This window comes from Eupeodes corollae, chromosome 3, assembly GCF_945859685.1.
Source record: "Eupeodes corollae chromosome 3, idEupCoro1.1, whole genome shotgun sequence".
NCBI classification, from domain to species: Eukaryota; Metazoa; Arthropoda; class Insecta; order Diptera; family Syrphidae; genus Eupeodes; species Eupeodes corollae.
In genome coordinates this window covers 88789644-88805654 of record NC_079149.1, presented here as the reverse complement: position 1 = coordinate 88805654, position 16011 = coordinate 88789644, and the positions used below count along the sequence as shown (strand labels likewise).

The 16011-nt window shown below is 37.6% G+C and overlaps 4 protein-coding genes and 1 pseudogene across 4 annotated transcripts; 2 read left to right on the top strand and 3 right to left on the bottom strand.

Moving 5' to 3' along the window:
* Window positions 1-880: 880 nt before the first annotated feature.
* On the bottom strand, window positions 881-9038 carry LOC129952621 (uncharacterized). Its single transcript, XM_056065338.1, has 4 exons — window positions 8209-9038; window positions 7859-8141; window positions 1523-1569; window positions 881-1460 (listed from the first exon to the last, which is right to left on the bottom strand). The coding sequence occupies exons 1-4, from the start codon at window positions 8897-8899 to the stop codon at window positions 1048-1050; spliced, it is 1434 nt and encodes a 477-aa protein (XP_055921313.1). The 5' UTR covers window positions 8900-9038; the 3' UTR covers window positions 881-1047.
* Window positions 9039-10526: 1488 nt separating this feature from the next.
* Window positions 10527-11457, top strand: LOC129949539 (28S ribosomal protein S7, mitochondrial). The gene is made up of 2 exons (XM_056061060.1): window positions 10527-10687; window positions 10743-11457. Exons 1-2 carry the CDS (start codon window positions 10653-10655, stop codon window positions 11380-11382), a joined length of 675 nt encoding a protein of 224 aa, XP_055917035.1. The 5' UTR covers window positions 10527-10652; the 3' UTR covers window positions 11383-11457.
* LOC129949540 (transmembrane protein 186) lies at window positions 11391-12213 on the bottom strand. Its single transcript, XM_056061061.1, has 2 exons — window positions 11849-12213; window positions 11391-11787 (listed from the first exon to the last, which is right to left on the bottom strand). Exons 1-2 carry the CDS (start codon window positions 12135-12137, stop codon window positions 11453-11455), a joined length of 624 nt encoding a protein of 207 aa, XP_055917036.1. The 5' UTR covers window positions 12138-12213; the 3' UTR covers window positions 11391-11452.
* Window positions 12214-12832: 619 nt separating this feature from the next.
* Window positions 12833-14163, top strand: LOC129950676 (uncharacterized; annotated as a pseudogene).
* An 875-nt stretch (window positions 14164-15038) lies between these two features.
* On the bottom strand, window positions 15039-15820 carry LOC129952837 (uncharacterized). Its single transcript, XM_056065692.1, has one exon. The coding sequence runs from the start codon at window positions 15534-15536 to the stop codon at window positions 15087-15089; it is 450 nt and encodes a 149-aa protein (XP_055921667.1). The 5' UTR covers window positions 15537-15820; the 3' UTR covers window positions 15039-15086.
* Window positions 15821-16011: the final 191 nt, after the last annotated feature.

The following is a 16011-nucleotide window of genomic DNA, read 5'->3' as shown; positions in this document are numbered from 1 at the left end:
TCCATTGTAATAACCTAGTCCGTTGTTTTTCAAATTGTGGGTCGCGAAGAGTTCCTAGGGGGCGACAAAAGTAAATGTTGAAATCTTGGATTGATCTTTGAAACTTTAACGATTAAATCGTTTTCCAAGTTAAGTCTGTTTTACTTCTTAGTTTTGATGTCCATAGAATGTGACTTCACATATGTAGGTATGAAGTGGCGAAGGGCACTTACAACCGCAAAGCTTAACAAAAATTATACGGTTTTCTTTCACTGTTCCAGGTTCATGACTGTGTTATTCAGGTTAACTGCTTGACAAGAATAATCTTGCTCATCAGAAATTATTGTATTTATTGGCATTTCATAACTGACAAAATATGCTGTTAATATGGTGTGGCTTATATACCTATGTACATAGAAATAATATAATATTGTATTGTAGTTGTAGGTGTTGCCAATGTTTTCCGACACAATGACCAAGTTCAACCGAATTATTCAAAAAAGCATTTTAAATCCATCTTTATTCATTTTCAATTTTAGAATCCACTTCTGAAAAGTGTAACTCAATAGTTTTATTTCCAACTTTAACGCTGTTTGAACGCAGGGAAAAGAATCAAATTTGTTTGCATGTAGAGACACTGACCGTTTTGAATCTTGTAAGAACATCAATAGTTCAGCTCTTAATTCCAAAAATCGTATCAATACTTTTCCCTTTGAACTTGTCGATGAAGAACGCAGTGTGTCCATGAAACGTTGTGGATTTTTAACATAAAATATATTTTCTGTTAAATGCAGCTCTTTATTTCTTTGTGGGGCTAATGAAATTGTAAACACTAATCCCATCAAGAAGTTGTGATTTCTGGAGGATCAGTATGTAATGCACGAAAATAAAAAAACCTATATAAGAGTTTAAACGAAAAGGCTCCACCAAAAATAATTAGTTTAGACTATTTTATTCGAGCCTTCAACTTTGTTATATGTTATATACAGTTCTTTGTTTTATTATATTATAAATAAATATTAAAAACTAGGTATATATTTACAGTGTGGAACATTGTAATAGAACATTTCAAATGTTTTCCAAAATTGCTTGCATTATCTTCACTTCGATCAAATTCACTCGATCCCTAGGAGCACTGCGGAGTTTGTTGGCTATCAATTTACCAAATAAATCAAACTCATCCATTTGATCGGTGGAATTCGAATTAGATGATGTGTTGGCGGATTGTTGCTGTTGTACTGCAGGACTGGGCGATGCAGGTTGCTTTGTTGGAATATTATCAAAGTTGTTGGAATGCACTTCCATCGGGTAAATTGTAGCTGTTATAGGAGGTGGGTTACTACTGCTGACGATACAATTGCTGCTCGTTTCACTAACAACATCTTCGGTGGTATAATTTTGATCACTTTGAACAAGATCGTCAACACTCGATAGCATGTTATCGGTTTGTTCAATGAGAAAAGAAAAGTCTTCTGTGCGAGCTGAGGAAAACAAATTTAAGTAAGAAAATATATATTAAAGGCAATGAATTGTAATGCTTTACGTTTTTTTTCGATTGGTTCTTCAAATTCTACTTCGGAAAATTGACTTCTGAAAGAAATGTATTAAGAAAAAGGTTTACATATAAAAATGTATTTCTTCAAGATTTAAAAAAAGTGTTCAAGTTGTTTTTTCTCAAACTTCGAATACCATGCAGATAGATCGCTTTTGCGAAGGATTTCCTTCATGTGACTGGAAAAAAAAACTAACTCACTCGATTGCAAGCTTTTCAGAAAATCGTTATCACAAAATGTCTTTTTGTTTTTAAAAGAACTATCGATCTTTTTCGTTTCGGTTTTGATAGATTAAAGGCCCAAAAAGAAATGTTAAACTTAAGTCATCTCCCGATTCACCCAATAATTAGTCAACCAGTTACCGCTTAGAATTGAAATTAGTTATTTCATTTCGATATTTTATTGTAAAATTTGCAGCGCCATCAGTAACTCTCTTTCAAAATATTCTTTACAATTTTACTGTTTGACTATGATGGCCACGTTTAAACCACCATTTTTACAGTAAGTTTCAATAATTTAACTCATGGAATATTTGACAATTCCTCGGAAGAGACAGTACCCAGGCAGGGATTGAATCCAAGACTTCTGGCATGACAGTCCTTCGCACTAACTATCTCGCAACGAATGCAACTCATTTGAAGCTATAAGTATAATTCAAAAACTATCTTAAATGTTAACTTATGATTGTTGGTGGGAGTGGGTCTAGTGGAGTTTGAAGTTTTAGGTGCATACAACAAACCTAGTGAAATTCTTTTGGACTCTTTCAATTCTTAATGAATGAATTCTATAGTATGGGTTCCAAACAACACAACAATTTTCTAAAATAGATCTTACGTATGCACAAAAAAGAGATTTAATAGTATAAGGGTCTGAGAAGTTTGTTGAATTTATTTTAATAAAACCAAGCATGGAGTTAGTTCTGGCAGAAATATATTCAACAAGTTTGATAAAATTGAGTTTGAGGTCAAAAACAACACCAAGATTTTTCTTTTCATTGACTCTTTCGAGAACACTACTGCCAATTTTATATTCGAAAAAAAGTAGGATAGTAAGAACGATAGAATGAAAAACATTGACATTTTGAAACGTTTAAAGATATTTGATTTTTCTTGCACCATTCAATAAGCATGTTAATGTCTTCTTGCAAGCGAAGGCAATTATTAGTTTGTTTTATGCATCTATAAAACATGAGATCGTCAGCAAATAAAAATCTTAGAGAATTATGAAAAATATCTGCCATCTCATTAATAAAAATAAGAAAAAGTAAAGGTCCCAGGGACCCCTGGAAGACCATGCGGTACACTTCTATACTGACGGTTCAAAGACCGATCACGGAGTTGGAAGTGGTATCTTTTCAGAACAACTGAATCTCAGTCTATCCTATAGACTTCCCATTCAATGTAGTGTATTCCAGGCAGAAGTAATGGCGATTAAAGAAGCACTATCCTGGTTCAAAGAAAACGTTATATCTTGTAAGGATATACGAATCTTCTCAGACAGCCAAGCCGCTCTTAAATCTCTCGCGTCTGTCTCCACAAACTCTCGAACAGTCCACGATTGTCAATCATCTCTGAATGAGATGACGGAACAGTTTAACATTCACCTCATTTGGGTGCCGGGCCACAGAGACATTCCGGGAAATTGCAAAGCCGATGAGCTCGCCAAAAACGGAAAACTTCTGCCTTATGTTAGACAAAAATATTACATAGTAACACCACTTGCTACATGCAAATATCTTCTCAAGCAATATGCTCTAGAAACAACAAATACTAGATGGTTACAAGGTACCACCTGCCTAGCAACCAAGCAAATATGGCCAAGTATGGACTTAAAACCGTCAAAAAGCTTGATATCACTGAGCAGACAAAGTATGAGCTCTACAATTGGAGTAATAACGGGACATTGCCTTATAGGAAGACATGCTCTGAGGCTAGGGGTCTACACAAATGACTTCTGTAGAAGCTGCATGGACGAGAGGAGGAAGTGGAAACAGTCCAACACCTTCTATGTACATGTCCAGCACTCTCCATTAGAAGGAATTACTTTCTAATACGGTAATCCCTTCTTCGATAACACCAGTGAACTGGCAACGATTGACACAAAACGTCTCTCTAACTTTATTAAAAGAACAAAATGGTTTGTTTAAATTCATTACTCTCCCATGAGTAATCTCATTAGTGGTATCACAATGGACCCTTGAGGTCTACGTGTGTCAATGACATCTGGACAGCCACTCCAACCTAACCTAACCTAAGGGTCCCAGGTGACTAACTTGAGGGACTCCTGTTGACACGTGTACACATGGAGTAGAATGAACGTTACAAATGGAAATAAATTGAAGATACGATAAGATTTCAACCATTGCAAAATATTTAAATGAAAACCAATTCTTGATAGTTTTTTCAGTAGAATAGTGTGGCTGACTTTATCAAAGGCCTTTCTAAAGTCAGTATAGATGACGTCAAACTGACACCCTGCTTCAATTTTATTGAGAACGTAGTTTGTGAAAATAGAAAGGATAGTAGTTGTCGACCTGTCCGATACTAAGCCATGTTGAAAAGGCGATATTACTTCCTCAAGCAAAAATGAAAACTTATCACAAACAAGTTTTTCAAAAAGTTTTGGAATGGTGGACAGTTTGCAGATTGGACAATAGTTAGATATTTCCTGTTTGCGTCCTGCTTTATGAATAGGAATTATGAAAGAATTTTGTACATTAAGAAAGAAATTCACCTTTAAAAAGGGAGAGATTAAAAATATAGGAAAGAGGTTTAGAGAGTACTGCAGTACACATTTTTAAGACAATTCATACTCCCTCTGGACCCGGACGATTGTCATAATTCACATTTAAATGTGCTTCTTCTAATCGGATTGTCGTTGCCATAAACAGATTGTTGGTGACCTATGCTACTTGCATAGTTTGATTCAAAGTATTCAGCAAACAAATTACAAATCGTAGTCAAATCGGAATAGGCAGCACTTTTATACTGCATCCTTTTTAGAATGCCACTGTTTTTTGTTCTGTTTTTAATGAACGTCCAAAAGCATTTACTATTTTCTTTTAAACTACACTCAAACGAGATAATATACATTTTATATAGAAACTTGTTAAGAATATTGAATTCCCTTTCAAGGCGAATATACTTGTCTTTAACTAAAGAGTTATTAGGTTTTGTGTTGCCCAAATAACAAAGCCTTTTATCAAGAAATGCAGGTTTTAAATTAATGTGAACTTAAGTTTTAGTATGAAAAGAATGTTGAGTACCCGTGGCATGATGGTTAGTGCGTTGGACTGCAAGGGGTCTTGGGTTCAATCCCTGCCTGTGCCACCTTAATTTAAAATTTGCGAGGAAATGACAAATACCTTAAGAGTAATTCTTGTCTTGAAAAATGGTTCTCAAATTAGCCGTTCGGATTCGGCCTAAAATTGAAGGGCCCTTCTATTGCTGACAACAGTACTCGCACACAGGATTGGTTGAGAGTTGTAAATCTGTAGGCCCTGGTACCCAACGGACTGTTGCGCCACCCAATTTATTTATTTATTTATTATGAAAAGTATGTATATGCTTTGAACGGCCTATCTGTACCTTACACCTCTTGATATATTTAACAAACAAATTGCTACAAGCTCTACTATTCACCTCAAAGCTTCGTCGCATTGTATTAACAACAACATTGGCCACTCCGTTATTCTTAAGTATTTAGAATCAATTCCAAAGCACACAGACTACAACATTCCCCAAATGCAACTTCCAGACTTCTATGCCTTGCAGATCTTTCTGGGAGGATAAAGTATTCCTGGAAGAAGAGTCAGTCCACTTTGACACAGATGGATCAAAAACAAATTAAGGGGTTGGTGGAGATGTTTACTCTCAACGACTGAAGTTAAGTCTTTCATTCTGCCTTCCCAATGATTGTAGCGTGTTCGAGAAGGAACAGTTTAATATTCAACTTTGCTTGGTGCCGGGCCATAGAGATATTCTAGGAAAATCTTAAGCAGATGAACTCGACAAAAATAGTACATCAAACACGTTTGGCAAATGCTGGTATACCAATCGCTACATGTAAACTATTGCTAATGCAGGATGCTGTGAAGAAGTCAAACACCAGGTGGAATAACAGCACCACGTGTTAGGTCACACAAAAAATCTGGCCTTCAGTAGGTTTAAAGCGAGCAAGGTGTTTGCTATCTCTAAGGAAATCGCATATAAGCTCGATAATCGGTGTCACAATCGGGCATTGACTAATAGGAAAGCTAGGCGTATTCTTAAATGAAACAGAAGCTGTATGAATCAGAACGAAACAGTTCTTCAATTTTTCTGTACATGCCCTGCTCTAGATCAAAAACGCAAGAATTACCAAGGAGAATTCTTCTAAACGATCTCAACTATCAGCCTAAAGATTCATGTGATATCACAATGGGCCATTAAACTGGCCTAAGTGTGTCCTACTCCATCACGGACAGCCACAAAACCTATCATAAGCTTTAAGAGATGGAAACGGTAAATATAAAAGTGTAAGATCAAAGGATTTTCCGAAGGAAGGTATTGAAGTGCAAAACAAAGAAATCTTTTTGGATGCTTTCTATTCTTGATATGGGAGACCTTACCTGAGACGGATATTCAAGAGTTACACAAGGGTTAGAAAGTTCTTTAGACTATTTTTTTAACAAACCTTATTACAGTTGGCCTTATTAATCATTTCATCAATGTTAAGTAGAAATTTCAGTTCACGTTAGCTAAAAGGCCGAGATCTACTGTGTGTATGGGGTGATTATAAAGACAGTACTTACGGGGAGCTGTTTTAATACTCCTTATAGGAAGTTAGAAGTGGCTAGAATAGGATTGGAATGTGCTGATCTAAATCGGATATAATATTCATGTTTCCGTCCTATGGAGGAGTTTAAAAACTATAAGGCTATGAGAAATATTTTCATACCCTTTTCTTAAGTCAGTGGTGATCATATTAACTTCATTCCCCTTTTCTAAGGCTTGTAGAGTGAATAAAACGAACTCTTCAAAGTTTGCAGTGGTAGATTTTTTTAAAAATAATTTTTGCTATGCTGGAGGTGATGCTTCCAAAGACTTTTGGGATATGAGAAAATTTAGCATTTCGTCGATAGTTTATCTTCTTGTGAATTGGAGTTTTAAAAGATGTTTTCCATATTTACCATATGTACCTTAAGATAAGGATAAATACAAACATTTGATTGAGTAGTTAAAGGAAAAGAGCGACCTATTTTTAGTAAAATGTCAGTAAAACTATCACGGTTCGGAGTGATCTTATCATTAACTTGAGAAAAATTGTTTTCATTGGCTGATGTAGAAATGCAATTGTAAGAATGGAGAGAATTTTTAAAACATAACGCAAAGTAATTACCTATCGTTACATTACCATTGGAAGTTTCATTATTAAAGGAGAAAGAGGATGGACACCGTTCTGACCTTCTTTTGTGATTAACACTGCACTGAAAAAATTCGAAAACTTATGAGAAAACTGCGTTTGGAGGGAAAAACCTACCAAAATATTCAAGACATCCAAGGCTGCTCACCAAAAATGGTCAGTGACTACTGAAAGAACTGACAGAAAAATCGTTTAGTTAGCAAAACAGAACCCTTCCATAGCCTCTAGGAAAATAAGAAATGGACCTCAACTGTCTGTTAACGCTGTCACAATACGAAGACGTCTTTTATAAGCGAAGTTACCAGCCCAAAGTCCACGCAAGGTACCATTCTTGACGAAAAAACATGTGGCAAAGAGAATGGAGCTTGTTAAAGAGCATAGAGATTGGGCAAAAGTGAAATGGAGGAATGTTCTGTGGAGCATTGAAAGGAAAGCAGTCCTTATTGGGTCCAAGGGTTGTCGAGAATATGTGAGAAGACCCTAAAATGCAGCATACGATCCACTGTACACTATAAAAACAGTGAAGCATGGTGTAGGAAAAGTTATGATATGGGCTTGCTTTTCATACTACGGAGTCGGGTCTATTTTCCCATGGGGGTATAAGGAATGCAACCAAGTATGTAAAAATTCTCGAGGAGGTTATGTTTTGCTACCCTATGCTGACGAGGAAATGCAGTCAAAAAATTCTAAATCATGGTTTGCGCAGAGAAGGATGTAATACGTTATAGAGTGGGCCGCTCAATCCCCCGACATAAACCCCATCGACAATTTGTGGGGGGATATTAAAAACGCAGTAATAACTAATATTTCTTTACAGTATAAAATACGAATCGTGATGAACTGTCTCCAAAGTCAACTCCCGCTTTGAGAAAATCAAAAAATAATCCTCTTTCAATTTGAATGTGAAATTCATTTAAAATTACCCCAATTGTTCAGCTTCCTCCAAGAACGCCAAATGGTCGTAATATTTATATTTAGCAAAGCACTCCTGACCATCCCTCTCGAAGTTGCGAATTTTCTTATACCGATCACGAATGTTCTTCCAAATTTTCTGGATTCGTTCGATTGGTATTATTTGGCCTAGGGCTTCGTAAATCTCAGCCCACATGAGATCCTTTGTAGCTTTAACCGATGCTAGTTTGCTGGATTGTAGCTCGTAGAGAATCGGTCGTTTAGCGACTTCTTCTACAATTGCTAATCCAATGTCTAGAAATAAAAAAATAAAACAAGAACTTAATTTTTGAATTCTAAAGCAGATTAACAGCTAACAGACCTTTCTGCATAGTCAATGTCGGTGGATTGAGGTCATATTTTAGGATGGCTTCTACATTCTGTTCGGCTTCTTCTTCCTCTTCATCCGCTTCAATGGCAATACCAGATTGCAGATTTGAATCATCCTCTTGGTACTCTTCGATTTCCTCAAACTCATCAGTTTTAATGAGAGTATCATTGTTGTCGTCTTCCAGTGGTGGTAAAGGGTATTCGATTGAGCTGTTCCCTTCGTCGATTTCTTCAGCAGCAAACTCAAACCGATCGAGACTGGATGTGCAAACGGCGAACATCTTCTCGGAGGGGATTTCAATGTCGTGTTTGCGATTTAGATGCTTCCACAGATTCGAGGAGGACGTCTTGCTTTTGTAAACGTGCACACGTCCCTTGGAATAGCACAGCATGCAAAGAACTCTGTCATCAGTTTCATCTTTTAAACTGCTGTCAGCCCTTGCTGTATGCTTGGTTGCAAGGGCAAAGTACTTCCAAACTTTGCTGGGCGTTTTGTGGCGATTCGATTGACGAGTTTCATTGTAGACGATCTTATACTCACTTATGATTTTCTTCTTGTTTAGAGACTGATCGTCGACATCTGCATCCGAGTCGGTATGAATGATTTTGAACGAACCAATTTCTTCGGAGAAGTTTCGACTTCGTTTTATGGATCCGTTGCAATTTGAGTTTTCCAATTCCATTATCGGAAACGTTGAAGTTGTTTTCTTTTTGTTCTTATTTATTTTCGAATCAAAACAAATGAATTTTCAAAACAAAACAGGAGCGAGTATTTCTTAGCCGATTTGACGCCGGATAATGTTCAATTTTTGACTATTTGTATTTGCTAGCAGCCAGCGAGTAAGCAGCAAGCTATTAGAGGTTAGCTGACAGCAAAATGACAAAGCGCCTGAACACTGTAAATGGCTGCGTTCTGACACATATCTCTTTTGGAGTTGCTTTGAACTCATTTTGATTGTATGAGATCGAGGAAAATTAAATTTTTCATTCATTTGGCGGTTTTCTTTTTTAGCTCTGAGCAAATCACAGAAATGTACGAATCTGTGAATCTTCTAAGCCTGTTAAAAGCGATTGAAACCCAGAATTCTTTTGTAAATGCATTTGAGAATTCAGATGTCACGCACTGATATTTGTAATATCTGACATAAGAATCGATATTGTAGTTTTTTTTAAAGAAATAAAATGTTTAACTAATTATTTATCACAATATGAACTTTTTTTGCCAGAGCAACCAGATTTTTGTATACATTTTTCCTAATCTCACATGTTGGATGTTTCGAAAATCGTAGTCTGAACGAAAAATAAAAAACCATTTTGAATTTGACAATTCACAACGTTCAGAACTCTCAACAGAATTGAGTGTATTTCCACTTTCCATGCAAAATAAAACTGTTAACATTTATTTTCCTATCGTTATTATTTATTTAAAGTATTTTCTATAAATAACGAAATACCTAACTCAAAAATATTTTGATTTTGTTGAACTAAAAATCACTCAATACTCTTAATATGGCACTGGTGCCAAATTTTAAACGATTTAGGAAAATCTCAAAGTCATTTTTTAGCAATTTGACAAGCTTAAAAGATGATTTAGCTAATTTTAATAGGTTTGAATATTTTACTATGTGTTTGATGCTGTCTTTCATCGTTAAAGCGAGATAAACCGTCTTTGCCACTATCTATGAGTGGCACTTGCATCAACGAAACGGAAAATCTTCACATCCTCAGAATGTGCATCAGCAACCACCTTTTGTGGAGCGATCAAGTACGCGATGTTGCCAAAAATGCATGTCTAGGTTTTTTGAGACGTTGCAAAAAAGTTGTCTCTGTCTAATCTGGCTACAATCTACAAAACCTATATACGTCTGAAACTTGAATATAACTCTCATCTCTGGGCTGGTGCTCCAGTAACTTATTTAAGCCTCTTGGACAGTATTCAAAAAAGAGCTTTTTAAATGATTGGTGACATTGACTCATCAACACGTTTACATCATTCGAACATCGACGCAAAGTTTCTTGCCTAACTCTTTTTTATGCTCTGGTGAAATATCCAGTTGCATTCCTCCCCTTAAACAATGCAACCGTCATACCAGCGCTTCTAGGAAAACCAATCAGTTTACCCTTGAACTCAACTTCGGCACCATTGTTTCTAAGTTTCCGATAAAAAGAAACTTAGTTAGCAGCAACTTAGAGCAGCTTTAAATTGCCAATATCTAAATGCAGAGTAGGCCTTACTTTCCCTAACATGTTCTGTAGCTTAAATATGAATCGCATGAGTTCGAACAACCCTTATGGTTTGACATTAGATTAAGATTTTCAAATGTCAAAAATTATTACAATTTTTACCGTGGTTTATTTTTTTCCAAATGAAATAAACCCAAATCTCTGCATTTAATAATTATTTAGAGGAGAAACATCGAAGAATTTTCTTCCAAAATGTTGCGGAGTTTTACTTCCTTAGCCATAACCAGGTAAAGTAAATTTAAATAACTTTTTAAACAAACAATTCAACACGATTCTTCGTAGGCTACCAACAGTAGTTGCCGTACAACACATGTCAGTCTATCCTCCTACCTATGTTGATCCTGTGTTCAAGAAGCAAAAGCAGGCTTTCCTAAGGGAAACTGGAGAACACTTGAAACTGGCTCACTTGCCAATCAAACCAGCACGAAATAATGATACCTCTTCGGTGTTTCACGATGATATTTTGAGCAAATTTACAAATTACGTAATGCGCAAAGGCAAAAAGGTCCTGGCGCGGGATTTGATGAAGAGAACTTTTGAAAATATCAAACGAATTCAATTGGAACGCTATAATCTAGCCGATGACCCGGAGGAGAAGTCAAAGATCGAAACAAATCCATTGAAGATCTTACATACGGCAATAGAGAATTGCCGGCCGCTCCTGCAATTGACACCAATAAAAAGAGGAGGTGTTACCTATCAGGTCCCAGTGCCAGTCACCGATAAGAGGTCATACTTCCTCTCGATGAACTGGCTTATTGAGTCTGCCCAGGAGAAGGAGAAAAGTGTTCATCTTCCAGAGAAGCTGGCTTGGGAGTTATTGGATGCTGCTTCTGGTCAAGGACGTGTTGTGAAGAAGAAGCAAGATCTCCATAAGCAGGCTGAAGCTAACCGTGCTTATGCTCACTACAGATGGAGTTAGATGTTAGATTTAATTTGTCTCTGATTTGTTACTACTTTATTTTGTTTGACAAAATAAAAAAAAGAAAAACTTAAACATATCCGTCTCCAAATACTCTAATATATCTTTCAGGTTCACGAACAACTCCAAAGCGGTTAAGAAGTTTAAATGATTGTGATTCGTCTTGTCGATTGATTACTGATTGATAAAGGTTTATTTCATCCAGAATCTTGAGGTTTATTTTACGTTCAGGCATCTCCCACGGAGGGAGAATGTCTTGAACATCCATTACATGGTGCTGCCTTCTGCCCCAAAAATCGACGTATCCTAGTTTTATTTTGTCGTCTTTTTCGTTGATATAAATAAACCCTATAAGCTGTCGAATTGGCAAGCTACACACACTCAACGTTAGTACTCCAGTGATTCCTAGAATAAACAAACTATTTGATTTTCTTTTCGGTTTTATTTTCTTTAAATTCGTTCTCACCTAATGTCCCAAAAGCAAGTCCAAAATTTGGATCTAGATGTCCGGCTTGTTCCAGAGCAATTACGGTAGGTGTGCCTATAGCTGTTACAATAGCTTGATATACTTTGAGTTTGTTAAAAGCTGATGCTAATCGAATCAAGGGAAGTCGGTAGATTTCTGACCACTTTTCTTTTTCATTCTGTTCAATTTGTGGTCTGGCAGTGACAGCATGTCTTATTATTAATGAGTTGACGGTTGGTGATGTATAAAGATGTTTAAATAATTTTATTGTATTAATTCTTTGAATCATTTTGTTTTTAAATTACAATTTGCAATTCGCAAACAAAATAAATAAAGTTTAGATATTTGCTAAAAGTTGGGTTATGTTTTCATTTTCTTCTGTCATAATAAACAGGGCAGGCAACAAAAATAAATTAAAAAGACAAGAGTTCCCACTTTAGAGAAATCGATAAAACGTAAATCATCGACGATCCGAGTCGATTGTAGAATCCGATGAATTAAGCTAGCATCACACTACCAGTGAATTCACTGACCACTGACAGGCAGTGACGTCACAAAAACTGACGTGGTTTTAACGCCAGTGAAGCAATTGCTTGTCAGTGGTCAGTTGAGCAAAAAAAGTTATCACACTTACTGACAGGCCTGTGCCAGTGTGTCCCAAAACTCACTGACACCTGATGCTAGTCAGTGAATTTTTTTCCGAGTCGATCAGTGAACTGACGCCTTAAAAACTGACTATCACACTACACTGACACATGATTCACTGGCACATAACACTGGAAAGTGGCGTCAGTGAAATTTACATGAAATTGGGTCAGTGAGCAGTTTTGCTATCACACTATACTGGCAGCACTGAATATCAACGGCCAGTGGCTGTCAGTTTCTTGTTTTTGTTTATATTATGTTGTCAGTGGTCTTGTGTGGACGCATAAATAAATTAAATAAAAAAAAATAATATCTGTGAACATTGTGGCTGCCTTAAAAATGTTGGAAGAAGAATTGTTCGAGATGGCAGAAACCTCAACGATGGTTTATTTGGCGGGGTGTGTGTTGGAAAGCATCAGCGACGATGATGACGACAGGAGAAAGCGTCGACCGCGTAGTGTTTGGCAGAAGAAATGGTTGAAGCGCAGGGAAAAGGAAGGGTTTTCTGCCAAGCTGCTCATGGAATTACGGGAAGAAGAGCCGGATCTATATCGGAATGTAATGCGCATGTCGAGCGAACAATTCGATTATATGCTCAATTTAGTGAAGCCACATATTGCAAAAGCCGATACAAAATTCCGGCAAAGCATTTCAGCGGAAGCACGACTCGCACTCACTCTGCGTTACTTGGCCACCGGCGAGAGTTTTAATTCCCTGCGACTGCTTTTCCGCATAGCGCAACCAACTATTTCTGCCATTCTTCCAGAAGTCCTCGATGCCATTTACAAGATTCTTGTGGGTGATTTTTTAAAGGTTTGTTTCAATAATGATTTGTCAATAATTTGGCGACTGGCGATACAATTTGATGAATAATAACTTTCCTTGTCGTTTAAATAGAAGCCTTTTCCAAAAAATGAAGTCGAATGGGAGGCGGTGGCAAAGCAGTTCTGGGACAAATGGCAGTTTCCTCATTGTATTGGTGCTGTGGACGGAAAGCATGTGGTTATAAACGCACCACCTAACGCTGGAAGTCTTTATTGCAACTACAAAGGTACGCCCGGTGCATTCATCAAAAGATAGATTGAAAATGCTTATTATTTTTTTTTTATCTATAGGCACGCATAGCATTGTGTTGATGGGAGTAGCGGATGCGGAGTACAAATTTTTGTACGTTGACGTCGGTCGAAACGGACGCTTTTCTGATGGTGGTGTTTTCACCCGCTGCTCATTCAGCCAAGGCCTAAATAGGAATGAGCTGCATTTGCCCCCACCGAATCAGAGAAATGCCAGTGCCCTATGTCCTCGTCGCGGACGATGCCTTCGCCATGCAACCAAACATAATGAAGCCTTACGCAAACCGAGGTTTAACGATGACCCAACGTGTTTTCAACTATCGTTTATCTCGCGCACGTCGCATCATTGAAAACGTGTTTGGTATCATGTCGGCGCGCTTTCGCGTCCTTCGGCATCCTATATTCTCTTGGATCCCGAAAAAGCAAAGCAAGTGGTTCTAGCGTGTGCGGTGCTTCATAATTTTTTGATGACGGTGAACAAGCCAACGTACGCACCAGCATCTGCATTCGATCAATACGATGCTGAAGACAACCTTTTGAGACCGGCTGATTGGCGTGCTGAAGCACCAACCGCATCGATGCATGCACTGCAACCGATTGGAGGGTCATCACTCATCAGACAACGCGAAAAAGATACAAGAGGAATTGATGCATTATTTCACAGGGGAAGGAGAACTCAATTGGCAATACTCTCGCGTCTAATTTATTTTTCAGAAAAGTTTTAAAAAGTTTAGAAAATTTAAAACAATTTTATTAAAGTTTGTTTGTTTTATTAAAAAAATAAGTATTGTTTTCCATGGTTTTTTGTAGGAAGTTAATTTATTTAAAGATTATTTTGGTGGTACGATTCTTCAATAAGTTCTTCAACTTCCATATCATCCAAGTCAGTCCACGTACCATCCAAGAAAATGGTCTCTGTACACATTTGGACCGTTTTTGCCGATTCAATTTTTTCTCCACATTTCGTGGTGGAAGTGGCAACCCCAATGACCGGGATGGTTTTGGCCGAATGACACGAGATACGGTAGGTGGAGACAGAGCAGCTGGCGAAGTTGATGACTCCGGAATGTTGCTGTCGACGTCAACTATGACAAAACTTTGTGAATCTGAAGCTCGAAAGGACTGCAAGCAGCTATACATCGTCTGCGTTATTTCCATCTCCATTTGTTCCGCTTGCTCCGGCCTTAGCATTCGCAAACGGCCAGCAATAAGGTCACCGAATACACAAAAATGGTCCTTGCGTATGATGGCTTCAGAGCGGTCTTCCAATTTGTTCAGCAAATTTAGGGCCGAGTCTTTAATCATTGCAGAACTTGAAGGTGTAGGCGATGGCGTAACGGATGTTTTTGATGTTGCTCGCTTGCGATGTTGAAAGATAAATGTCGGAGTCCGGGGAGGTGCATCTCTATTGTCGTCTGTCGCCTGCGTTGCTGCCGCTTAACCCAAATCATTCAAAAAGGTTTGATCGGTCATAGGATTATCCTGCAATTCAAATTAACTTAATAATATATGTTAGCAAATTAAACTGGAATTACCAATTCCAACGTGGAGATGGACTGCGATGACTGCTGCACATCGGCCGATTCTAAAAACATCAATTCCGAATAATGGGGGTATTTAGCTGTAGCGGTTCCGTCTATAGCACCTTGTCCAGATTTTTTGGTGCGTTGCTTGTTCAAAAAAGCTTTAAAATTGCTTCGTAGATTATTCCACTTTATTTTTGCTTCTTCGATCTTGATCGTGTCGATGTTTAATTCCCTCACGACTTCCCCCCACAAATCACTTTTTATATTTGGGCATTTATAGTCTTGGTGGGTGCAGTTCCAAAGCGGTGGTCGCTTTTCCACATGCTCTATTAGACACGTCTCCTGCTCAAATATCCACTTATGGTTCATAGCCCTCTCACGCTTAGCCCGCTTCTTGGCTTTAATGGATGCTTCGGAATCAGCCATGTTATTGCCTCCACTCATTTTATATAAATAAAACCTCCTGCAGAAAACATACAAATTTCAAAAAAACCTGTCAGTTCACTGACAGGATTTCAACACTGACAGCACATGAAATTACATGGGTTGTCAGTGATGGGACACTGTCAGTGTACTGACGCTCTTGTCAAAAAAGTCTGCCAGTTGTCCCATGTGTCAGTGACTACTTATCACACTTGCCATTTTTCGTGTCAGTTACTGACGCAATTTCGGCTTGTCAGTGAACACGTCAGTGCACTGACATACTTCACTGACGTCCCAAAACTGGCTATCACACTACGCACAACCACACTGACGACTTTGTGACGTAATTTTTACGTCACAGCCTGTCAGTTGTCAGTGAATTCATTGGTAGTGTGATGCTAGCTTTAGTTTCACATGTATTCGAAGTGATTTTTTGATATTTCACAAATGTCAAAATGATATTTTTTTCTCTCCGAAACCTATTAAATATCGGAAA